Genomic DNA, 26,911 nt, shown 5'->3' with positions numbered 1-26,911 from the left:
CATTCAATACAAACGTAAAGGTAAAGCAGGTTTCTGAGTCAATGCTAGAAGTTGTGACTGGGTTGTATAGGTGTCTGAACAATGGGGCATCATCCATGCTTGTAAGGATGTGCTGCCAAAACACTCCTGGGCTGGCTAGCAAGAGCTGGTCTCTAGGGACATCCAGAACTGTGGTAATAAAGAGCTCATTTCATCACCAGCAATCCATCGTCATCAAACCTTGCTCTGATCATCCTTCAGACAGAGCAAGTCTCCTCCATGGGGAAGAATGTCTTTATTAAATGAAGTGCTGCGTGAAAATGGTCCATTATAACTAGGATTCCCCAGACAGGTATTGAAGCCACCTGCCAAGCAGGCTTCCACTAAAGGTCAGTTTTGTCTCTTTGCCTGAGACACTTGTGCTTGCAGGGAACCCAGTGCAATCAGAACTGAAAGTTTTATAATACCTGCAGTCCTGAGTTGCACTCAGCATGGTGTGGTGAGCCAAGCTTTTCTGCAGCTTCATAGCAGCAGGCTAACTCTCATGGTCCTGAACACTGTGACTCATATTTGGGCAATCTGAGAAATCTGTTTAATCCAGGTGTCTAGTAGATCTGGTAAGAGCATTTCTGTTTCTGTGTCAGGGAATTGAAGCCCTTGGCACCCCTGCTGAAGCCAGAGTCCTGGTGACAAATACCCTCAGAACTCCTGCACCTGGTAGGCTGAGTGCCATTGTGCAAGGATGAAGGTGTGAGATGGGAATGTTTTCTGGTTATGGTTGCGATCATGCTTCTATTGCTGGTTTTGCCAGCATTTTTAACTGTCTTTGTCAGGTTAGTTGAATAATATTTGAGATAGTCCTGTAATTACTTGTTCATTGCTGATATGTTGGCATATTAATCTTTGATTTAATCTTCTCTTGTGTGTCTCTTAACTATGTTCTTGCTTTTACCCTGTAGATTTGGAACTGTGTGTTTATATATAATAAACACGACCTATTTTGTCACATTCCATTCTGTATCTGTCTTTCTATGTTGAGTATGTTTGCATTTCCATTTAGTCTATCTAAATGCACACAAGGTTTTGTATAAATGCTTATAGTCTCAGAAGATTTTATAAATCTGGTGTCGTCAGGGTGTGGAGTGCTGGGCTGGGAGATGTGGCACAGCTAAGCCTGCATCATTCAAAGTATTTGTATCTGCACACTTGCTCTAAATCTTCGTTGTCTCTGCACTGATGGAGACTCAACCTGGATTAGCAGTATATTGCACTTTGAAATTGCAGCCCACAGTAACCATTTTTAAGTTTCCCTGTGGTTTGCTATACCTTATTTTCCTTATGTTTGACATCTCCAATATAAAGCTTTCTTACCAGAGAGATGTTTACTGCTCCCTCTGGTGTTCACTTGCAACAGGCGTTGGAGCTCCCCCCGCTGAGGAGCGGCGGGGCCGCGGGTTTGTCACGATCAGTTTCACACGGCGGCGGAGGAGAGAGAAAGTCTTTGCAGGGGAGTGCCAGATGAAACTTCCGCTCTGCAATTAGTAGCCCGGGTTTCCTAGATCATGTGAAGAATGTTTTCCTGTGCTCTAAACCCTTTCATCTGGGAAACTGAAACTCTTAGAGAACAAAGACAGATTAGCTAGGTTTTCTTCAGGTGAATTTTGACTGGCTTAATTTTCAGTTTCAGCATTCAGTTTCTACAAAAGAGGTAGTTTTTTAACAACTGCATCTGAGAGCTGTAAAGTATTTAAAAAAAGAAAAAAATCCCACTGAAACCAAAGTCATGTCTGAGGAAGTTGGTCTGTCATTGGAGAAGCTCTTGAGTGCAAGAACTCCTACACTGGCTGGCACGGGCTGCAGTAGGGAGGAGGTGGATTGAGTGGGGACTGCAAGAGCTTCAAAGCCATGTCATATGCTTGGAAGCCTCAAATGAGAGCTGTCAGACTGCCTTGTCCTGCCCTCTTTGATGTAGGGTATATTTCAGGAGGTGGCTTTTAGATTTGTTGCTGTTCAATGCTTTAAAAAAAAAAAAAAAAAAAAAAAAACATAAATCATGGAGTTTGCCCTCAATCGAGATTATGCTTTGAGTCTGCTCTACAGGAAGCTCACAAGTTGATATACTAAGGCACATTAAGTATCCATGCTTTTCACTTTGTAAGTCCCAAAATTATAATGGAGGCAAAGGCAAAATTTATTACTAAAGGGTCATTACTAACAACCTAAATCATTCTGGTGGCAGTCTGAATTTAGATGTGTGTCCTCTCCTTGCATTACAGTTTGCTGTGAGAGCAGTCAAAATCCTAACTTCCACACTGCTAAGAATAAGTAACCAGCTTTAGTAGCCACTTTAAAAGACAGAGAAAAAAGGTCTAGTAGAGACAATGAGTTCTGCAATCTTTATAAGCTATTTAATGCGTGCTTGTTATGATAGTACAGTTATTACAGCTGAAGACATTTTGCTTGGATTTAACCACTCAGCAGGGTCAGTCTAATGAATGGCTTTCGTGTACAGGAGCAAAGAGCACAAAGTAACTCTGGCTCCTATCCTTTCAAATACTAGGCTTTCAGTTCAACAGAGCTCAGTGCACTGAAGAATGAGATGCAGTGTTTTGTTAAAAAGAAATGTCTGCCCAATTCAGAAGGGGTTGTCTAAACCACTTGAGATCTAGAAACACAGCAGTGGGCCAAGACTTGGGCAGGACTAATCCTACCCATCAGTAAAGATTACTGACATGGAATTAATATTCAGTAGCCCCAGAAAATTATTCTGAAGCATCAGTTAAAGCCAGGTGTAGACAAGGGATAATTCTACAGAAAATGAGGGGCAGGGTGATATTTTCAAGAAATGTTTTCAGATTCCTGGGATTAAGATTCAGCCTTGCATACCTGCAACAAGTTTTTGGACTGCCCCATCATGTGTAAAGGTGAAGGCAATCTCAGCTGTTGCAGTCTGTAGCTGCTAGCCAGGTGCATTTTTAGCGTTGAGAAGTCCTCATTGCTGGTAAGTTGTATTCTGTCTTGCTAGTAAACAGCATATAGTAGTGTGAGCTAAATAGCTGTGAAGTGGACTTGTATCAAAACTCACTACATTTTGGAGAAGATAAGTATTCATTAGTTGCTTATTTGCAAGTAAGTGATTTAGTGACCTGGCACTTAAAAAAAACCCTAAATAAACCCAAAAAATCCTAAAAGGGGAACTCCAGCATCAAGACCACTTTTTCACATCTGAAGATTTTGTTACAACCTTATGATTGTAAAACGATTCAAAAGTATTAGACCTGAATTTGTAGTCTTTAGTTCATCAAATCTCTGTTTACTACTTTGGGAAGTGTGGAGTGGCTGTGATAAGGTTCACAGTACTTACCAGAGGTTTAGGTGGCTGTGAGCTTTGGTCATTGTCTGTGTGTAGTTGTGGAGGTGATGACAAGCCTCTGCTGCAAATGGATGTGTCCCAAGACAGATGAAAGGTTGATACAAACAATGAAGCTAGTTGTCAAATACTGATGGATTTGAAGTGCTCTGTAATCCCCTGTAAGCATGAAAGAGGGTGATACAGGCACAATGAGTAAGGTAAAGGCATAAATATAAAAGCAGTACATTAAAATAACTAGTATAATTACAGCAAATTGAATACTTCATAGCTCTGAGTAGTGCTAAAATCTACATGAAAGGTGGAACTGTGAGGCTTGTGGTGTTTTTTGAGAGTATGATCTGGGAGTTTGACTTTCCTTGTAAACAGGACTAACTGTCTACCTTTGTGGTGCCCTGCCTTACACTACATCTCCATCTAGTGCATTTTAAATGCTTACAGAGAAAACAAGATTGTAAGGAATCACAGAATCTCAGTATCACAGAATGATTGGAATTGGAAGGGATTTCTGAAGGTCATAGTCAAACCCCCCGCTATAGCAGGTTCACCTGGAGCCAATTGCACAGGATCATGTTCAGGTGCCTTTTTAATATCTCCAGAGAAGAAGACTTGAGAACTTCTCTGACCAGCACTAGCTCTGGACAGAGTACTCCCAACACAGCTTCACCAGGGCAAGGTAGAGAGGAATTGGCTTTCGTCCAGTCCTCAGGTACCTCTCCTGTTCTCCATGATCTTTCAGAGATGATGGAGAGTGGCTTCACAATAGCGTCTTTCAACATGTGTCGGTGCATCCCATTGGGGCCCATGGATTTGTGGGTGTCAGGTTTGCCTGATCTCTAACCTGTTCTTCCCCAGCCAAGGCAAAGTAAATTTTTCTCCAGACTTTCTCTCTTGCCTCCATGGTTTGGGATTCCCGAGGGCTGGCCTTAGTAAAGACTGAAGCAAAAATGCATTCAGTATCTCAGCTGTCTCTGTGTTCTCTGTCACCAGGGTCTCCACCTCATTCCCAAATGGGGGGGCCCAGATTTTCCCTCATCTTCCTTTTGCTACTGATGTACTTGAAGAAACCCTTCTTGGTGTCCTTGACATCCATTGCCAGTTAATTCTAAATGGACCTTAGCTTTCTTGTCGCTTCCCTGTCTACTCTGACAGTGTTCCTATGTTCCTCCCAAGTGGCTTGTCCCCTTCTCCACCTTCCAGAATATTTCTTTTTGTTTGAAATTTGCCAGAAGCTCCTCGCTTATTCATGCAGGTCTTCTGCCCCCTTTGCTTGATTTTTTTTTATTCATAGGGATGCACCTGCCCCCTTTTGCATCCCTATGAATAAGAAATCAAACAATCTTGAGGTTGAAGGAAACGTTACTTGAGTATTAACCAACTCTCTTGGATCCTCCTACCTTCTAGGGCCATAACTCGTACGATTCTTCCTCCAGATTCCTTTGGCCTTGAGGATGCCAAAGTTAGCTCTCATGTAGTCCAGGCTGTAATTCTAGTTACTGCTGACTTTCTCCACTCAGGATCTTGAATTCCATGGTCTCATGGTCACTGCAGTCAAGGCTGCCCCCAGTCTTCACACCCCCAGCCAGTCCTTCCTTGTTTGTCAGTGCAAGGTCCAGCAGCACACCTCTCCTCGATGGATCCTCCACCACCTGTGTCAAAATGTTACCATCAGTGCTGTGCAGGAACCTCCTGGGCTCCTGTGTGCCCACGAGTTGTTTTTCCAGCAGAGATCAGGGCAGGAGTTCCCCATGAACACCAGAGCCTGTGACTGTGAGGCTGCTTCCAGCTGATGGGAGAATTCCTCATTGACTTCCTCTTCCTGACAGGGTGGCCTCTAGCAAACACCCACAGCAGTGTCACCCACATTGTCCCTGAGCTCTTACCCATCAGCTCTTGTCTTGTTCTTCACCCAGCCTGAGGCAGAGCTCGATAGAGCCCAGCTGCTCTCTCACATAAAGAGCAGTTCCACCACCTCCCCTTGCTGGTCTGTCTCTCCTAAAAAGGTCGTAGCCATCCCTGACAGCGTTCCAGTCATGTGAGCTGTCCCACCATGTCTCTGTAACTGCAGTGACATCGTGCACACAGACCTCTCATTCTGCCTGGTTTTTCCCCATCCTGTGTGTGTTGGTCTACAGGCATTTCAGAGAGGTAGTTATTCCTGCAGGTTTCCCTGGAGGAAGGGGTGCAGGAGGATGTACCAAAGCCACAGACACCCCTGAGATGGTTTTCCTTCTGTATCTCATCTTGGGAGGCAGATAAGGAACATTTTTTGTTGCTGTGGTTGGCCTGGTTTATTCCCCTGCTGGATGTGGTGTAGTGAGTGTTGCCACTTTGAACCTCACACCCTGAGTCCTTCAGTTTAAAGCCTGCTCACTGAGTTGGCCGGTCTTTGCCAAAGATCCCCTTGCCTCTTCTAGATGGATCCCTTCTAGGTGAATCCCTTACAGGACTATACACAGGGATTATTTTTTATATTGGCTACTTTTGGTGGGGGGTGTGTTAATATATGGAAGGAGAAGATTTAACAGCAGGGCTTCAACTTAGGAAGAGAGACACATTCTACCAGAATTAGCATCCTGAAAAGATCATGGCAATGAAAAGCTGCAGTCAAAGTAGATTTTGCGTATTAATGGAGTAAGCATTGTCATGTGCTAGGATTTCAGGCTGTCAGGTGTTGTGCAAACAACAATCATAGAAAACTGTACAAAACCAATCTTTAGGTGTCTCATTCTTACTTATAATCCAGTAACAATTTGTATAAAAATCTAATGACATTAATACCTCTTTTCTTTTTCTAGATAACTAGAATATATAGCAGAAAGCTAGGAATTTCTCAATAAAAGTAGTTGTATGTTTTGTAGTAGTTGCACATCTATACATAGAAAATGTCTGGACTTCTAGTCACATCTCATAATCACTGAGTGCGTTTAAGTCTCCTTCTGTGTTTCTTGCTGCTTCCTGTCATCTCCTGGCTGACCTGGAATATTTCTTGCAGGTAGGTAAAAAACATCAGAATTCTTAAGCAAAGCTGAATATTAAACAATGCATGAAATGAGCATCTGCATTAATTGGGAAGATGCTGCAAGGCAGCTGCTGATCTTTTTGCCACTTACTCCAGTGGCTCTCAAACTTGGAATGTCAAACTGGAATTAGCTCTTGTTTTTACTCGTGATTAAGCAACCAAATACTTAGTAGTTATAATAAGATTTGTAATTAAGTGACCATGGTGAATGTTTCATTTGAAGCTCAATTACACATGAGTAAGGGCAAATGCGATAGCTGCTTATGTTTGATAGCTTTTTATGCAGGGAGATCAAGAGGGTTTGTGGTGCTAATTATTTAATCCTCTTGATGGGGGTCAGTAAATAACCCAGCTGGAGAGCTTGGAATTGGACAGGTTTAACAGTTGGATGGAATCAGTGGCACAACTGAAAGAAAAAGAACAGGTCGGTAGTGTCTCAGAATGGAGTGAGGTATTGTAGCCCATCAGACACACAGATGTTCTGAGGAGCACTGCTACTGAAGTGCCTTAAGCGTGGTACTCTGTCCTGCTTGTTTGCATCCTGAGTAACTTCACAACTCTGAAATTGTGCATACTTTGTCCTTTAGTATGGTGTTATTGTTCAGGTTGTTTAGTGAGTAGTAACTTCTCAAATACTTCTCTTAGTGAGAAACTGCTTCACTGAATGTCTGAAATCCAAGGTTTTTGTCTGTGCTCTCTTCTGACATCTTGTCTGCTTTGTGATGATTTTGAAGGACTAAAACATAGACTCCTAGACCATGAAAGATTACTTTAGGGCCTTACTGTCTGGCAAGAGGTAAAGGCCACTGACTCATAGTAATTCAGCTCTGAAGTGCTTTCTTTTTTCACCCTTTTAGAAGGAAGCCATTTACTCTTCATGGCAGCAGTCTCCCTTGGCTTTTTTTGCTTTAGCATTGGCCTTTTTCTCTGCTAACTGTAGTGTAAATATTACTCTTGTTAATGGGTGATAGTTTATTGTGTTGGAGGCAACCCCTGGTGCTTCCTACTGGGCTAATTTCACTACTTAAAAAACCATAAAATTGCTTCCTTTAAAATAAAGCACATTTTAGGCTCTTTTTCTCTGTGTTTGCATTAGCAGTTTAAGAGTAGCAACTCTTTCACCTGCCTGGTTAAACAGGGAGCAAAGTCACGAGTGACCCAAGGGCTTTTTGTAGGTGGAATGAACACTCTGCAGTTGGCTGTGTTTTGTATCATAACTCATTAAATTAAATAGTTGTTTTGTTTTGAATTGGAGAAGTTCTGGCATAGTGGACTGTTGGGTGTGTTTTATACTGGGAATATAAGTGCCAGCTTTTTTCTTGATAGGAAAAAGCAAGCAGAGGAAGTGAAACTTCTCTGTGTTGTTCTGCAAGATGACCCTGTTCCAGAGCTCTGTGAGCCAACAAATGATGCATTTGCCTTCAGTGCTAATGCAGCTGAGTGACTGCAAGTAACAGTGGCTTTCCCATTGGGAACAGAACTGAAAATACTGTAGGGTCCAAACAGCAGTTAACTAACCCAAAATAACTGTAAGTGTTAACAGGGTTAGGGTTTATATCAGTTCTTGGGGTAAAAGGAATCATATCCTGGTGCCATCCTGCTTGTGTTACATAGTGTTGTCAAATCAATCCTTCTTTGTAAATTAAAGTTAAAACCTTTATCTCCTTTACATAAAGCCTTCACTGAAATGCTGCATCTCGCCATGCAGTCATAAAAAGAATGTGGTTTTACAGTGCTGTCTGATGTGCCTGTGGCATCCCTTACCTAAATTAACAACAGCAGAGAAGTTTAAGGCTGTTGATTATCAAAGTCAGGAAAATACCAATGGCTTTGCAGTAATGCAGCATCTGCACACAGTGGTTTCTGTCTGGAGAGCTGCTCTTGTCGCATGCAAGTAATCAAGTTTTGATTAGCTGAATAAATCATTATCTGTTGTTGAGTTGAGATGTGTAGCTGTGAAGCAGCATAAAGTTACTTTGCTTGATTGCTACTTGGAGAGGTTCTAAGGTAACAATTTGAGTTCAAAGATGCTCAAGTGCTGTGCAGATTACTTCTATCTGTATTTTGTCACAAAATGTCGACTCTTGTATCTGCTACATCCTGTTTCCTCACTTCAGATTTCAAAATAATTGAGAAACATTTTAAAATAGAAATTTTTGTAAAGTTAAAAGAAGGAACTAGGCTTGTCTACTGGCCACATCGTGTGGGGTGCCCATTGTGTGCTCTCTTTGCATGCTGCATGCAGTAATAAGTGCCCAGTTCACTATAGCTGTGAAATGCTTGAGGTGTAGATTAGCTGGCTCAGCAGTAACGCAGTCATAAAATCACAGAATGGTCTGGTTTGGGAGGGACCTTAAAGATCATGTGGTTCCAACCCCCCTGCCATGTGCAGGGACACCTTCAACTAGACCAGATTGCTCAGAACCCCATCCAGCCTGGCCTTGAACACTTCCAGGCATGAGGCATCCACAACTTCTCTGAGCAGCCTGTTCCAGTGCCTCGCTACCCTCACAGTAAAGAATTTCTTCCTTGTATCCAGTCTAAATCTACTACTCTCTTTCAGCTTAAGTCCTATCACCACATGTGCTTGTAAATAGTCCATCTCCAGCTTTCTTGCAGATCCCCTTCAGCTACAGAAAGGTCACAGTAAGGTCACCCCGGAGCCTTCTCTTCTCCAGGCTGAACAACCCTGACTCTCTCGGCCTTGTCTCATAGGAGAGGTGCTCCAGCCCTCTGGTCCATTTTCTGGACTCCCTCTAACAGGTCAATGTCCCTCCTGTGCTGAGAACCCCAGAGCTGGATGCAGCACTCCAGGGGTCTCACAAGGACAGAGTAAAGGGGCAGAATCCCGTCCCTTGCCCTGCTGGCCTCACTGCTTCGAATGCGGTCCAGGATGCATTTGGCTTTCTGGGCCACAAGTACACATTTTGCTGGGTTATGTCCAGTCTCATCCACCAGAATCCCCAAGTCCTTCTTGGCAGGGCTGCTCTCAGTCCATTCACCCTTCAGCCCGGCTTGACACCAGAGTTTTCCTTGACCCAGGTGCAGCACCTTGCACTTGGTCTTGTTAAACTTATAGTTAATACTGTTAATTACAGAATGCGTTTGATGTCTTTGCTGCTCCATCTCTGAAAAGAAAAATCATCTGCCCATCGCAGATCAGTTGTAACCTTCTAGTCAGGTTCCAAGTCATTGTAGCCATGAATATCAAAATTGCTTTTATTCAAGAGGGTTGTCTGTATACAGTATAAGGTTTTACACAGTATGTGCCAAATCTGATTTCTTTTCCCCTGCTATTGTGCCTCTCTGCTGAGAAGTAATAAAATGGATTATACTTTTTTAAAAATAGTACTGTTTCACACTTGGGATCGTAAAGATAGCAAGATGTTTTTCTGTTACTGCTGTAGAGCTGTGCCTGCAAACTGTCACATCCTTTGTGGAGTGTACTGCTGGTCCTGATGGGAAGTTAGTATTTTTTTTAGAGCTTTGAAAGAAGACGGTGGGAGGATTGGTTTCTGTGTAGCATAAGGAGCCACTTCACGCACTCGCACGTACAAGTGCCAAAATAGTATTTTTGAACTTTAGCAAAGCAACCTGGAGGGAACATTTGGCAAGCTTGTACTGTGGCCAGCAGCTCTCTGCCACCATCTTCACCATTTGCTTCATGTTTGAATTTTAAGAGATAAGAATATTTTAGTGAAGAGCAATTTCTTCCCATGGGTAATGGAGTCACAGGAGGCTCCTCAAGTTCATGGTAGTTCACTGACACCTCTTTTTAAATACCATGGAAATTCCCTTTTGTGTAATGTAAGTACAGATTTATGTTAATCTTCCAGTCCTGGGTCACTTCTGCCATGAGTAGGTAGCAAATGAAGGGTGGAACTGGAGTGAATTGATCCTTTCTGCCATAGGCTCGCAAACTGGTTGAATGGCAATTTTTTGGGGTGTTCTTTGTACTTGCTATATTGAATTCAGTCTGCATCTGTATTTGGGTAGCCTTTCTTTAGCCACAGTTTTGTAACTTGCTCTGTGGTTTCTTGCTGTATTTTACCCCTTCCTGTCCAATGTGTGGTCTCTCAGTTTCTTCCTTTCTGGAGACATGGGTTCAGGGGGACTTGCCTGTCCTTTAAAAACAACCAACTTCCTCTGTTCCCTTTCCTGTAGCTGGTTATAATACCTTGGCTAAATAAGGTCAAACCATCCACACGCGCCTGTGTCCTTTTCCACTTCTCTTCTGTCATTTCCTGATATCCCTGTAATTCTTGATTACCCTGAGCCCATTTCAACCAAGCGTAACAAAGAAGAATATAGATTGCAAAGACAGTGCTGTCCTTGAAAGCTTATTGAGGCTGAAATCACCAAAATAGCCAAACAGATAGCTGCTATTAGATAAACATAAAGCTTCTCACATACAGATCTGCCTGAAAACTTGAAACCTGTGCAGTAGAAGACAATGATGAGCAAAGGGGAGGAAAACTCTTTTTGTAACAGTCATGTAATGGGAGTAGGAATTGCAGAGGAATGCTGGGATAGTGCAGCATGTGACTTGAATTTGCTATAGGCTGTCATGATCCTGGTATACATATCTGTTACTTGTTAAGGTGCCAAAGACCTGAAGAAAATGATAGCCCCTTCATATTTAGGGTATTTGCAGAGATCCTGCAGAATGGGAAGGTAAGGTTTCTGCTATGGAAGAAATGATTGTGCTTTCCATAGGAACTTTATGAGCAGTGACCAAAAAACACTTGCTTGAAAACCTTGGGAAAACTATGCCAGAGGACAAGAAGGATGTCAAATTGAAAAGAAAGCTGAAATTCCTCAGTGGAGTTCTCCAGAGTCAGGGGACGTGACTTGGACCAAGCTATTACTGGTTTCTCATTTTTTCTGCATTTATGTACAGCATATGAAAAATGCATTTTGTGGCTGGAATTTTAACTTGGAAAACTAAGTTCTGTTTGGGAGCAAGACTTGAGTCTCGTGACTGACTGAGCGACTAGTCAATCACCATGGTGGTTGAAATGCTCTTTTGTGTTTCTAGGGTCTCTAATGCAAGTGTATGTTTGAATTGGGATTGGTTTGTGTGTATATCATGTCCGTTGCAAATGTAGAGAATTGCATTTGGGTTTTGTTTATTTTTTCCTTCCCTCCAGTTAAAAAAAATAAAATTAGTGGACTGTATGAAAGGGCAACTTAGAAATAATTTGAAGGTGTTTAGTTTCTTGTTTGTTTTTCAGTCTGTGGTTACTAGTATGTGGTTTTTTATAGACAGATATTCTAAAACAGAATTTTCTTGTTCTCTGGCTGCTGTCTCAGGAGGAGGAGGAGAAGATAGGAAAACATCTGGGAATTAAATGTTGAACTAAACATTATATAACTGTCTAAGTAATACTTACATTAAATAATTGTTCTGAGTGGTTTCCCCCTCTTCATCTGTATGAAGAAGGAGTTCATTTTCCAGAACTTGACTTTATTCCTGGTCATTCCAGCATGTTTTTCTTCCAGATGTGGCCAAACACTAAACTTTACTTACGGCGTGGTAAGCTCAAGGTTACTTACTGTGGTAGCTCAAGGTAATGTCCCAGGTGTGCTTTGTACCCTTTGGGGCCTGAGCAGCCGAGGATGTTGTGACCTGTGTCTGTCATACCTGAAACGGGGCTCTTGCAGGCTCACTGCCACTTCTGGCTCTGATTAGGAAAGTGCAGGCACATGACCTCTCCTTTCCAGAGGGCCAGAGGCTCTGGTGTTGATGAGTCACAATCTGAAATCTCTCACGAAGAATAAGGCTACAAGAGTAAGAGAATGGTCCATGTTAGAAGTAAATAATTTTGAAGCCTTAATTTGTCAAGATTTTCAGAGAGGACAAGGAGCACCACTGTCTATGCTTTGCCAGGAAGTTGATAGCCTCTGAATTCAGACCCCAAGTGACTAAAGTAAACCTGCTTGAAGAAATGGGATCCAGTAAATGTTAGCAGAGGCAAAAGCACAGTTGCTTCCCCCTTTTCTTATTTCTTCTCTTTCTTTAAACTCTTGGAACTTCTTCTTTTTCTCCCCTTCTGGAACTGTTCTGGCTCAAAATACACCTCTTAAATAAGAAGTTGTCCGGAAGCAGTCATTTGGCGTGGGGAATGTAAATTCACTGTGTGGTTTCAAAAGGTTGTTACCTTTTATAGAAAGGAAAACAACAATAAAACCACGACATGTGAAGTATTGGGCATCTCTTAACATACGTGTGCTATTACCACCCTCTTCCAGCAGCGTCTTGGCTGGTTTGTTAGTGTATTAATACAGACTGCTTGCTTTGATGACATGGAATGTTGCTGAGGTTGTTTTGCTGCTTTTGTTTAAAGACTGGGAGTATGATGGTGCCTCACACCTTGTGGTTACTGAATTATTTAGCTGAGATCAGTCTGTCTCAGAACTCTAATACAGAAGCTGCTCTTTGAAGATGTGTGAAGAATTGCAGGGGCTCAAATGTCTCTGCTGACGATTTTCTATTTCCAGGGGTGTGAAGCACAGCAGCTACTACAGGGTAATTTATCAGCTGTTTTTCTGCAAAATAATGGCTCACTTTCTTTTCCCCAAGTGGACCTTGGATACTCTTCAGAAAAAAGTGGTAGTTGAATATATGAAATTTAGTGACACATCTTATTTTACGCTTCATCATTCTAATTGAAAATTACTAATATAATGAAGAAAAACATGTAATAGAGGAACTGCAGGAATTTGATTTTGGAGGACACTAAATCAAGTGAGAATTACTGTAGTTGTGGTTTAAAACAATTTATATGCACTCTGTTGAGTGATGGAGGAAGGCTTTGCTACAGTTGTACTTAGTAGTTAATCCTGGAACAGAGGATTCCTTCCAAATTAATGCTGTTTATCCCTACTGGATATACTTTTTTTTGTGTGTACACTGATAGTCCCTGACCGTGTCCTGGCCTTGTAAAACTGTGCAGGTTGGTGTACTGATGTGCCATAGGGCCACATTAAAAAACTTGCCTCTTGCTGTGATACCCAGATCTGTATTTCAAAACCTGTGAGTTGTAAGCACATCTGGTAGATTTGGTATAGGAGTAGGAAACATTTGTTTTAAAGGCTGGCAAGCTCTGGATCTGGCTTCTCTGGTGTTCTCCCATAGGCGGCATTACCACATTGCACCATACACGCCTTCCTGCAGTTACCAGCATACTCTTCCTGCAGATATGGCCTTTGCTTTAGAGTGGACTTTCTGAAGAGTTCAGTGTCCTGTGATGTGGTCCATCAAGTCATGAGATAACTTGAAAAAGCAGAAATGTAATCATTTGTCTTGTAATTTTGCTTTTTATGTTGGGAGTTGTTTTGTTCTAGGCTGGATACCACAGGACTTAACTGGTGCTTGCCTTGAGCATCATGGTGGAACCATCTGCATTACTCTCTGGCTGAGGGCAGTGTTCTCTTCTTGCGATGAAGAGTTGCTGTGCAGTAAAGTAAAAAATGTGTAGTACTTGAGATCATAATTAGATTCTGTAATCATGTGTTACACGCATTTTGAAGCTGTTGTTAGTATTTAATGTTTTATGAATAGCTGTGCTGGTACTATGAAGTAGATGTAGTTTCTGTCATGAATAACTGCAGCAGGAGATACAGTGGTCCTTTTGCACCCAGTTCTATATAAATCATGTTGAATAAAGGCAGTGTTAATTTGAGTTTTCAGCCTGAAAAATATTTCTATGAGGGTGTCTTGTGTTTCTTATTCTCACAAAGACACTAATTCACTTGGAAGACACCTAACATCAGTGCCAACAGCGCTGCATAGAGTGCCCTTAACTGTACTGCTACAACAGGATCTCTAACCATTGTAAATTGTTTCCTTCACCTCTGCCCACTTCTGTCTCTTTTCACAGCAAAAGCCAAATCCAAATGTGGTGCCACGTTCTTCCCCTGTGCCAGTGGGATCCACTGCATCATTGGCCGCTTCCGGTGCAATGGCTTTGAGGACTGTCCCGACGGCAGCGATGAGGAGAATTGCAGTAAGTGGGAGCCTGCTTGCAAGCTAGGTCACTGCTGCTTATTTCAACTAACTGATGCTACTCAGAAAGGAAACATTCGGTAGCCTTCAGCTCCTGAGTCAAATATTCTCTCTGTCATTTATGACCCAGATGAGCCTTGGCTTTTCTCTTCGTTAATGAGTCTGCCAAGGTCCATCTCAGTCTTACTTTGTATATAATGCCTCTATGATACTTCAAGCCAATGAAATGAGTTTTAAGCTGCATGTTTGCTTTGAACATGTTCTCTGTACTCAAATGTAACTCAAATTGGGCAAATATTAACTATCATTTGTATTGTTCCATTTTTATTTTCCTGTTTCTTGTCACTGAAGAACATGATGTGTTTGGTCATCAGCACATCTAGGTTTCTCTGTTTATACATGTTCTCAAACAACAAAAAAAAAGCAAATAATGGCTTATTTAGTGAAACAGGTTCTTGGAAGGAGAGGGAGGTTCTTGAAGCCAGGCATGCCTGCCAATGCACAGCAGTAGGGAAGTTGTAGAAGAGAGATGATCTGAAGTACTGCATGTTTTGGGCTAAACCCTCTGCATGTGGCTGCATAGATCCTTTTGTATCTGTAAGTCTAGCAGGGATATATCATAGCAGTAGGGAAAAGTTATGTTGAATCCAACAGCTCTGTTGTTACTATCGAGCTGGTAAAAGCATGGGTCTCTCTAGGTGAAAGCTTGCTGCAAAATACTTCATTCTCCTGTCAGAGCATGCTGAGGTTTTGTTTTCAATGACTTTTAAAGGTCAGGAGGAGGACAACAGACAGCAGCTTTCAAAGATAACAAAAGGGGCAATCTTCACAGTAATCTATCACTGTCTGCTTCATGGAGGACTTGCCTTTCTTGTTGGTAGTTGGTGTGCTTTCCCCCACAGCATGAACTTCTCTTATGGTGGCATCTGTTGTTAGCCTGGAGAGTCTGGTTTGGGCCCTGCAAGGACTGTGGCAGGGAGTCAGCACTTCTGTGGAGTGAGTGAAGCCATTGAAGCATCGAAGGCTAAGGCAATTACTCTGGGTTACGCTTGAACGGGTGGACTAAAAATAGGTTTTGACAAAAGTGCTTTGAATATCCTTGAGGTGGTGGACTGACAAGCGGGGAGTCTCAACTGAAAGTGCACCAGCTTATGGAGTTCATTAGGAATTACACCATTTCCCATGAGCTTGTAGTGTGTAGCTCCAATGAGACCTTACAGCTGATGATAACCTGATGCTGATCTCCCCTGTTCTATGCCAGTGAAGCACTTGATGCTTTCTAGCATGCCTAAATGTCTAGCCACTGCTTATGAAGAGGAACAACCATGTAGGTTCGAGGGTGACCTTGTAAATCAATGTGGCGTGCAGTTGTGCAGAAGTTTCAAACCAAAGGAACTTTAGCGTGTTCATGCTAAACATGCTCTTGGGGAGCTGGAGGAATTGGGAGCATTTGTTATATGTCCTGCAGGTTATATGCAGGACCGACAAGTTAAGATTGATTGATTGATTGATTGATTTAGTAAAAACTCTTTAAATTTAGCTCTTACTTTAAAGAATAAAAAATGGAAGCCAGTTAGTATTTGGAAACTATAATCCCCTTTGTTGTTGTGGCAGAGAAGCAGTTGGAAGTAGACAAGACATCTAAGCAGCCTTTTAAAGATTTTCAGTAGGAAAGTTGCATTCCGTTTCAGTCACCCCATTACCAAAAACTGCTTGGAGTTCAATGATTAAGGGACAGAGGCTGATTTATGAGTGGGTATTAAAACCAGCTAAATTATGCGTATCTCAGCTAAGTGATGGCTGTGTTGAAAGATAAGAAGGCATGATGTATACGAAGGGTACAAACACTGTTCCTTAAAAAGGAGTTGAAATTCAAACAGTGAGAGGCTGAGAGATTTCAACATTGCTGTTGTATCAATTCAAGATAGTGAGGAGAATGGGGAAGAGAAGCAGAGGTAAATAAACCACTGCCTGGCAGTTCTCAGTCAGAATTGTTGTCTTACGCTATGAAACTTCAGCTAAACTAAGTCTCCTGTAATGGGATTCAACAGGCAGTGTTTATGGTAGGCAGTTCTACCCTCCATATGTCTTCAGCGTGAGCAAATGTGGAACAGTGATCATGATTGGGCTCTCATGAAAATGAACAGAAGGCTTATCACAACTGTGGGTGGGCTAAATCTCTGCTAATTGTGATGAATCTTGCACGAATTAGAAGTTTCAGCTCTCCCTGTTTAGAGAGCCAGGGCAGGTTTGATTGCCACGTTACTCCCACATACCAGCAAACTGACCAGCTGTGGAGTTGTGACCTGTGGTTGATGCTTATCAGTTGTTTAACTGCCTGGGCAAGAAAATTTCTAATGGAAGATCTCACTTTCTCTTTTTGCAGCAGCAAATCCCTTGCTTTGCTCTACTGCCCGATTTCACTGTAAAAATGGTCTTTGCATTGATAAAAGCTTTGTGTGCGACAGTCAAAATAACTGCCAAGACAACAGCGATGAAGAAAGCTGCGAAAGCCCTCAAGGTAGGCACAGGGGTTTTATTCTGTTCTGCAATATTAGACCGACTCAAATTAACACAGGCTCAGCAGAAAATGTGATTCTATTGGCTTGCTCTGTGTTGGCTAGCGCTGCAGATAGTGAGAGTGAAATATGTAGAGAGCGTGCACATGCATGCATTGCATTCTCAGTGCTCAGAAGACTGGTATCTTTCAGGTTGTAAAAACACACTTTTGCAGGAAGTGCTTATAAACTGTGATCCAGTGCTCACCAAAGTTACTGGGAATCCATTTAGTACTTCTGTGAGATGGATTGGACCCGGGGTGATTGAGGTAAAACCTCAGTTGGAAGTGAATCTGTCTATTTACCAGATGAGTAAATCTTGTGTATGCTTAGAGCTTTAGATCTTCATTGCTCAGTTACCTTCTGAAAGACGTGTTTAACTGCAGGACAGGTCTACAGTGAAAGTATTTATTCCTACCCTTCCCCTGAAGACAGGGAAGAAAATTTTTGTTTGAAAATTGTTGTGTATTGAGTTTTGGGAGAATCTCAAAACACAGTCTTTGACATTTTTATTCTTTTTAACCTATCGTGTACGTCTGCAGCTAGTGCTTCTCAGTTTTGTTTTCTGTAACTTAATGCCACAGTATTTTATAAAACATGAAGTATATATTAATGACTTGAGGTTAACAAACAGTGTGTATTGGGCATGTGCTGCTAAACATTGTAATGTCTGCGTTACTGCTGAGAGACCAGGGTAGAAAAAATATGGGAGACAGTGGATATTTTCAAGGGAGATGTGATGTGCTTCAGCCTATAGAAAGCAGGACACATGAAGAGAGATAAAGTAGGGTATGAAGGAAGAAGTAATTAGTGAAATTGAAGGAGAATTACTTTAATATCTACCTGCAGTGATCAATTAATCGTTTGTGGAAAAGAAAATAATCCTGATCTTAAGATGCTGATAAATATTCTTAACAACTCACAGAGGAAGAGGTAAAACACACAACAGCAATGCCAACAAAACAGGGTTTATGGCAATGGTGTCTTCTGTGTCATACCTCTGCCTAACCTACAGGCTCTTTCCTTGGCTCCACATGTAAGGGTTGGAGGGGTCATCTTGGTAACTCTTCCGTGTGCTGAGCTACATCACAGCCTGGGAATGCAGCTCTGCTTGGATCAGAGCCTTGGAGAGGGTCTGCCCTGCCTCAGCTCTGTGTTGGGAGCGGGACGAAAGGGCTGCCACGGGCCCAGCGTGTGCCCAGGGCTGGACTGTTCCTCACTGCAGCTCTAAGGCAGCCTAATCAGATTAATGCGGGTGGTAAGGTTTGGTGTTAGGTTTCTTTTGCTTTCTCTCTTTTTTTTTGCTTCTGAAGCTTAAAGCAGCAGGGCTATTCTCCTAGGTTGGGATGACTGCTTCCTCTGCAGATTAATTGGCTGGATTGCCTCCAGGTTGTTTGTTGTCATGACAATCTGCTTTTGGAACTGACTGTCAGGCTCAAGAGAAGAAAAGAGCTGTATTTCATGAAGCCATTACTATTGTCTTCATATTTGGTCCTTCTGGAAATGTTAGATTAGTAAAAGGGTTAAGCAAAGTAATTCTTTCTTATTATATGTGTGAAAGAGGCCCAAACAAGGAAGAAGGAACTCTCTCCATTAGGACAAGAACAGCCATGGTTGTGGGCTTTCTAATTTAAAAAAAAAAAAAAGTAATCCAAGTATGGGGTTGGGAATGAGGAGTTCCCAAAGTAAAATGCTGGCTATGGGGAGCCTGTGTGATAGGCTTTTCCCTTTGGCAGCTCAGAGCCTTCCTGGATTGCCATTTCACCATCTGTAAGTGGGCAATGTGTGGGTACCTGTCTTTCAAAGCAACGATTAAAACAATGTAATGTGTTCAGCTTCCCATCCGAATGTAAATGATGATTCCCTCTGGAGTTTGCAGCCATGAGCATGTCTGTCCTGGCTTGCAAACACACCAACTGCTTTGTGTTAATTGGGAATTAGAGGCTACTGTGGACAGTCTTTAATTTCTGACAGTTCTTTCTACAGCAGATCTAATTACTGTAATTACAATGTGTTTGTATTAACACAGTACCCAAGAATCCTGGTCATTAACTAGAACTCAAGTGCTCCGGGTACTTAGGGACAGAGCAAGGCAAATCTGTAGGGTGTTACAAAATGAAGATAGAGGGGTTTTTTCCCACTGGCTATGTTATGTCAAATGTGGTAGCTTTAGTTCAGTGTAATTGAGTGTAATCTGACATATGAGATTGTCCTTGTGTGCTGTTTTTCTATCTGTAAATGTGTTGATTTAGAAGTCACTAAGCTTCTGAACCACTGCATGATAGTGTCATTATCGCCATTTAACAGATGGGGAAGAGAGGGCATAGATCACCTAAAGGAAATGCTCCTGGAGTGCCATCCTGGCTGGTAGGAATAGAGCTTCATCCGTGCTTGTCTGCTTCAGGGGCATGTCACTAGACTTAATCAATGTTTGCAAACTGTTTTGAGACACTATGATAACATGGGAAATAGAAGTGTGAATTATTAATTGATACTTTGCTCTCCTTCTGCTCTTGGGTATACTGACAAGCTTTTTGAATTATCACCTCTTCCTGCTCCCATGAACTTCAAAGGCCTCTTTTATCCGGCTGTCATTACTGGAAAGCTCCAGTATCTTTCCAGTTTGGTTTGTGTCAAATACTCCTCCACACATAAGGACCCTTTCAATCAGGAAGGGTCACTCTGCAGATCAGGAAAACAGGAATGTGGCCTCCTACTGAAAAACATACTGACCCAGCTTTGACATGGACCACTTCAAAATGTGCCATCTTAGCTTTGCTAGCATGCTGCAATTTGAGATGAACCTGAAGACATGCATTTCTAAAGATTAATTTTAGTCATAAATAAGATCAGATTCATTTGAGAGGAGGGAGGGCCCCATGACTTAGTTGTGAAAATGAGAGGAAGATCAAATTTCGGAGGGCGTTCCTGCCCTCCTTTCTCCTTACCACTTGTAACTGAGTGTTGTGTATCTTACAAAGGTTTGTATGTCATGGGGAAAGTGTCAGATTAAAAAGCACCAGTTTAGCAGCAAGTCAAAGAATTCTTCTCTAATTCCTGACAGAAGTTGTCTGTAGCTCTTGTCACTGCCATGATAAAATTCAGAGCTATTCTTTTAATCCCACCCCAGCTATACTTCGGTCATCTCAGTTTTCCAGTAGTGAAGTAGCACAGCAAAATATTTCCCTTAATCTGGAATGTGAAGTATTCATCAAAGTATATGCTTGAGTCTTGGGATGGGATGGAGGATATGATTGCTTGGATTATCCACACCAGTCAAATAAATGAATTGCTTATGAATTGTTCTTTCTAGGGCATTACTCCAGGTTTGGCAACACCAGCAGTGATTAGAAATTTCTGCTCCTCTTCTGTGTTTAATTGATCTCAATTCAGAGGAAAATTTCTCTCCCCCACACACTTTTCTCCTATGCCTCTATTTGGCTAACAGTGCTAAACATTCATAGCATCTACTCGGGTGTACTCCTCAGGCCTGTCTGACACTGGGGGGATTGCCTGTTCTGTGGCAGGCATCCACTCAACTGGAAAGGAATTATTCCTTTTCAGTATCTTCCAACAACCGTGTAAATTTGTTCAGCTCTAGGACTGTGTTTAATTTATTCTCTTAATTGGTTTGGGGTTTTTTAATCTGAATGTGTCCTCACAGTGCTTCTTCTCCTCCATTTTGTACTTTTAGTTTAGAAAGCTTTAACACTAACAAAAGCATACTGGGTAGTTTAATTCAAACCCATTTTTCTTTCATGGCCCTTCTTTTCTTTCCATCTAAATTGCTAAATACCTTTACTAGCTTTAACCCTGTTGCCTAGGAAAGGGAGTTGTATTGCTGCTAGTCTGTATTCACTCTGTCTGCTGCTGTAAAGAGAGGCTCTTGACTTCAGTAATATTCCTGAAATTCTAGCTCTGCAGTTGTTTGTAAACACTACCATTGTGGTCAAGTTCTAAACCAAATGTTTTGCAAGTGTTCAGAAGTTAATTCTTGTCCTGTATATTTGGTAATGTCCACTGCTGTACATGTGGATACTTCCTCCTTTTATTTTTTGCTTATCTTTTCATTGAATTTGCACTAGAATTTTTATGTACCCCAGTGTTCTAAAACAGATTTAGAAGCATGTACAGTTTTAGAAGTCTCTGTTCTTTTCTCTGGGGCATTTATAAATTGCTTATATAAAACTTGTCAGCATATTAAAAAATAAAAAATCTGACCCTGTGTTGAGGAAGTGGAAAAGTGTTCAAAATGTTGACTTATTAAAATGAATTTTTTTGTGATAATACGAGCTCTGTAATGATAATTTCTGTGGATTAAGCTATAGGCAGAGCTGGAAGTGGGCTGGCTGTAGAGGTAAGCACTAAGGCCTTTGCTAATGTTTGCATTATTGGGTTGCAATGCAAAGTGGGTTTTAGAACTGACAGCTAAGTGGAACAGACGTACTCTAAATTTCAATGAAACACCACAAAACCTAATTTATGAAACACAAATAGCTCCCAGACCATCCCACTCCGTATGGAGCTTGTAACCAGCCCTTTGCACGTGGTAAATTGAAATTCTGAAATTCCCAAATGCTGTGGTGTCACTTAGACATCCCAAGGCTTTGTAGTCTCATCCTGTCTGTAGGTTTCCTTTTATTGAGTCTCTCTGACTCATTATTATCTCAGTCTGTAAACTGAAGCTCAGCATGCAATTATTGTGCATAATCTGAGCCCAAATTCAGCCTGCAGCCGGAATTTAATACTCAGAGGCAGACTGAGTAGAAGCAGAAACATAAGGAAGGATAGAAATAAAATGCCACTAAATGTTTTATTAAATGAGGGCTTTGCCTGACCGTATTTAGCTCTCTAATATCCTTCTTTTGTAATACTTGCTAGATGGAAATGTTTTTGTTAGCTGTGAACTTTTTCTTTCCTATGTTCCTCTATTCCCTGAATCCACACTTCCTCTTTTTTCCCTTTTTTTCTCCTCAAAAGATTATTCATTTGAGAGGGTTCTTGTCAAGAAAATATGGATCCATCTGCATGGGGACTAACAGGTGAGGTGAGCTGCAGGAGGCAGGTGTTCCTGTAGTTGGTACTGACCTTTCAGGTGACTGGTGAGTTCATCTGCACGTTAATTTCGGCAGCACGTGGACTCCGTGGTCTGTGCTGTCTCCCAGGCCAGACCATCATTTGTAAAATGGATTATTGATCACTTGATAAGAGCAGCTGATAATAACCCTCATTCAGAAACATGGTAGCTTCTGAGTGGGATTGAGAGAGGAACTCTTACTTCACTGTTCATGGAGGCTTTGGAATTAAAGCAGTTTAAAATAGATGTGGGGATCTCAGGAACAGGTCCAGACAGCTGGTACAAGTGGATTTGAGTTGCTACTTCTCTCAGCTCCCTGATCTTGGGAGTATGACAAGGTTTTGTTGCAGAACAGGCAAATGTAGCTGAGGAATAATCTCCTTGTAGACCAGTATGTTGCTTCTACAGGCACTTTGGCCTGTCATTTTGGCAGAATAATAAAAAACATGCTGCCAAAATGTTATTCTGCCCCTGTTTGGAGAGCAGATGCTCTATTAAGAGCAACTATAATGTGGCAATAGACAAGCAATGACTTCAAGTCTTCAAATGGACAACAAACTTACTTAGAAAGGTGTTTCTAGATCTGGGAGGTGTCCAGACTCTTCACCTGATCTCCTACTCAGCCCATCTTTGATGGCTTCAAGCTCAAAGTTACCAGCAGATGATGACTTGACTACTGTAAAAATCAGTTTTATGACCTAGGTCAAATCTTGGATGGGGTGTTGTGTCTGTAGGAGTCACCATGTTTACCAACAGCTTTATCAGGGGTAATAGGGAAGAAAAATAGGATCTGGCAACAATCATCTTGACCTGAAAGCAATTTCTTGAAGATAGTAAGGACGGAGAGCTGACATTGTGCCTCAAGCACGTTCTGTAGATAGATGTACTTCGGGGTGCCTTCCCTCAAGGCACAGCTTACTCCCATCATGGAAGTGCTGGTCTCACTGGAGTGCTTCATTGGACTCTTATTGTAATACCATGATTTTTTTAAATTTTTTTTTTTTGTTGGTTGGTTGGTTTTTTTGTTGCTGGAACTGAAATTACAGTTCTCAGGCTACTTACAAAAACAGGAGGTGCAGGGATTATTAGACACTTTTCTTTTATCAAGTGGATTATGAGAAGATCTGGGAATTGAGCCTGGAAAGGCATGGGGTCTTCTCACTTGTGCAGAGATGAAATATGAGCTCTTAATGATTGTGTCCAGATATTCTTACCTTCGCTTTGTGGCATTTATGTCTAATTAAAAGTTTTAGAAAGAGGTGATAACATGGATATCCAGTTTCATTGCCTGTGCTTCGAAGCTTCAAAAACAAGTTATAAAATGTCACCCTAGAGGAAGACAAGTGTAAAATAAAGGATATTCTTTTTCCCCATTGATCTTGAGGCTCATTAAATTATCTCTTGAGTTCTCATTAGTAAAAATAAATGAATTCCTTTGAAATACATTTTCCATGAGTTTATAACATCATGTAGGTGTCTGAAATACACTGTATGTATTGGCATGTCATGCCATATCCTGACTGCTGAATTGCATTAACTTTTCATAGATGTCTGTTACAATGGGGATTACTGTAACACGCCTATATCAAACCAGGAGTCCCATGGAAAAGAAATATATACGCACAGATTGTTGCTAGATGTTTCAGAGATGTTTATTTCTCCAGCCGCATGGCCGGGGCTCTGCCGAGGAGCCCTCACAGTCCGGCTGAGGGTCCTTGCCCGCGCAGGGGAACACAAAACAACAAATGGGGAACAAGGCTGACCAGGGCCAGGGAAACCCCGTGCCTCCTCCCCAGGGCGCCTCTCCCAGGGCTACATGGTGGGGGGGAGGGACCCCGACAGATGTCAGTGTGATTTAACTGTGCAAAAGGCTCCTGTTGCTGGACTGTAGGTGCCAGACCCAAGTCCTTTTGCTGTCATTGGAGAGAATCCAAATAAAAGGCACAGATGTTAATCTTTGACTTGCTGTAAAACAAAATCAGTTCCAGGTAAGGTGACCAAGTGCATTTTCTACAGTTACTGTACAAAATGATCATAGCATTTGTATTTAAAATTAAACCTTTTGTTAGTGCAGTTTCAGTATAGGGACAACCTCTGGTTTTTGTTGGAAAATGGGAGTTGTCATAGCAAACACGTGTCATGGAAGAGCCTCAACAAAGGTTTCCTGGGTTAAGTACTGACGAGACGCTCTCCCTAGCGGAGTGGGAGTTAGCTTGGCTGTCTCTTCTGTTGCACTTTCTAACCCTCATTCATCAGACTGGCCTGCTCTAACCTGTAATTCTACTTTCAAGCCCAGCTGGGAGCTAGTCTGCATGGCTCTCCCACCACGTCTGGCCCCATCAACTCTGCACTTTTAGTTAAACCTTGTTGTTTAGCCTGATAATTGACATTAATCTCAGATAAGTAAAAATGCTTTACCCTAATCTGGCTTTGAGACCTGTGTCCATTAACCGGGTCAGCAAAAAATGTGAGGTTAATTTATGCTTCAGTGCCTTTGTTAATCTTGGTCTGGCATTGTTGTGTCTGTAACCACTAGTTAGAAATGATTTCCCAAGATGAGCTTTTGGGGATGGTGGCTGCATTCAGCAGTTTGCACTGGGACTTGAGCAGAGAGCACCATCGTCCCTTTCTTTCTTTTTAGGAGTTGGGCTGGTTTTTTTTGTGTGGCAGTGGAATTGGCAGGAAGACCAGTTTTGCTCCTTATACCTGTGTGTGGGGGGAAAACCAGATCCTAGCTACTTGAGTGTCAGACTTTGGGGTAGGTTTTTTATTTTGGTTTGGTTTCATTTTTTCCCCCTGCAACTGCCAGCAGTAAAGTTGGAAGATGTGGCTCCTAAAACATCAGGCTGCAGCTCTGTCCCCAGCTGTAACTAGTTTTGCAAGTGGTTAAAATCTGTATCTTTTCACAGCTTCAGTTATAGCTGGGAATAGTTTGTGACACGTGAGCTCTGCCAGAGCTTGTGTGTGAGATCTTACTCAAAGGTAAAGCCACAAGCAAAGCCAGCATGACCAGGTATAAAAGTGTCTCCATTCAAGTGCTGTAGCAGTTTAGTACATAGCCAATTATGTGACTGACCTAAAGCAGTATGTTATCAGAGCAGTATGTCCCCTAGAGCAGCGTTACCAAGCTCTGTTGAGAAGTTTTGCTGACATTTGCTCAAAAAGATTAAGTACAGTGACTCCGGGTCAACCGGATGTCCCTTTAGATAGACTCTGTGCTGGTGCAGTGCACTTGGTTCATAGGAAGGAGAGCAGGTAGAAATGCAGAATTGCCCTCAGAAGCGTAGGTGATCCCATGAGTGCAGGACCTGAATAGGCCCTGGCAGTTTGTGCCTATTATTTTGAGAAATCCTTGCTTAGAGTAATTCTTGTTTTTCTCTAAGTGGTTTCACTTTACGGTGCTAGCATAGCTGCAGTTTTACTCTGCCTTACAGAAAATATGATTCTATATCATCCTATAGGACAAATAAAGGCATGGAAAACTGAATTGTGGGGGATACCAAATCACTGAGGTGGTATTAATATCAAAGTGTATCTATATCTTTATGCCTACTCCTTCCAAATGCTACTTCCAGCCAGGTCAATGGAAGCAAAGCATTAACTTTCTGCAGCTGAAGCTAAAAGCATTTGTTTTGTTATTGCAGGTCACACTTAAATTGCTATGCCAGTGTGCTGTATTCACTGTGGAGCACAAATTGCTTGAGGGTGATTTTTAAAGCCCAAGCAAATTGCCAGCCGGGGTTCCAGAGAAAGGTATTTCATACTGCCCGATCTAAAGCTAGCAAATGAAACTTGATAAGTAAGTGGATTATCATGAAGAAGGAAGTTTCTTGCCAGGCTTCTGATTAAGCTGAGATTCATCCTCAGCCAAGCATTTCAGTACCTGTAAATGTGTGAAGGATGAGGCTGTTGAAATCTAGATTTTCCTTCTTTGCTGCTCTTGCATTAAAACTTGTGTCCCAGAGTCTGATCAGGCTTCCTAGCAAAGCTGGGAACTGCAGTGGATTTTCTTCTGCCTGCTGAAAATTGTGAAGTGATGAGAGACATCACACCAGTATTTAGTCTTCATGCTGTTCCCTGAGCTTGCCAGAGTAACTCATGCTCCCATCTCACATTACCAGATTTTTGGTGCTAATTTGCTGTAAAGGATTGTGTTAAAAAATCCATATTTATGAGGGTTGTTAAAACATAAAGTAATTATATGGTTTTCAATTGCATAAACATCAACATGCAATGGGAATTAGAAGCTGAATAATAAATTTTCTGTTTATTTGTAATATAGAGTCTATGCAAACAGTAAAACCTGGAGAATGAGCTGGGGGAGGAGTGTGGAGGGTGTGGTGCAATAAAGTGCTTTTAGCATCTCTGTTCAAGTTCAGATGTAAAAACCGGTATGGGCTATTAAGGGAGGTCACAACCTTGTCAGTGGGAAGCGTTGGGTTCAGAACTCCTGTTGATACCTATGCCCTGTGATTAAATAGTGTTTCCATTAATATGACTGAGGGCAGGGACAGTTGAGAGTGCCTGTTCTCATGTCCTGAGCACAGAGGTGGTAGCAGCTGGAGCTGCTTGATGCTCACTGCTACTGGTGTGGTAAATGACCTTGGGCAGTTTGGGTTGTGTGCCTGGTCTCTATTTTGCATGGGAAAAATACCAAACTTTTAACTTTTGAAAGGTTTATGAAAGATTATTAAGTCATTTGAAGAAAATAAATATAATTAATAATTTCTGAATATTGTCAGTCACCTGAAGTGCACCAGCCAGTCACTGTGGGGTCTGGTCATTGGTGCTGAAGTACATCCTCTGAGGCTTCAAAGCAGAAGCTTTCAAAGCTTCATTTATTCTAACAGCGTTATTGTACTACAGTAAATGCAGTCATTACCAACGAGTTCTTAAG

The 26,911-nt window shown here is 41.8% G+C and overlaps 1 protein-coding gene across 5 annotated transcripts in view; it reads left to right on the top strand.

The window, feature by feature from the left end:
• The window catches only part of LDLRAD3 (low density lipoprotein receptor class A domain containing 3), a 120,690-nt gene that overhangs the window by 52,584 nt on the left and 41,195 nt on the right, over positions 1–26,911 (top strand). For 3 of the 5 annotated variants that reach the window (XM_048307979.1, XM_048307976.1, XM_048307975.1), the window contains exons 3-4: positions 14,255–14,380; positions 16,766–16,900. In XM_048307979.1, coding sequence (XP_048163936.1) covers positions 14,255–14,380; positions 16,766–16,900 — 261 coding nt within the window. The remainder of the gene's footprint in view (positions 1–14,254; positions 14,381–16,765; positions 16,901–26,911) is intronic. The other 2 variants (XM_048307978.1, XM_048307977.1) reach the window with 1 other exon arrangement.

The sequence above is a fragment of the Corvus hawaiiensis genome, chromosome 6, assembly GCF_020740725.1.
Source record: "Corvus hawaiiensis isolate bCorHaw1 chromosome 6, bCorHaw1.pri.cur, whole genome shotgun sequence".
NCBI classification, from domain to species: Eukaryota; Metazoa; Chordata; class Aves; order Passeriformes; family Corvidae; genus Corvus; species Corvus hawaiiensis.
The sequence above is the reverse complement of the archived record's forward strand: the minus strand, read 5'-3'. Positions and strand labels throughout refer to the sequence as shown.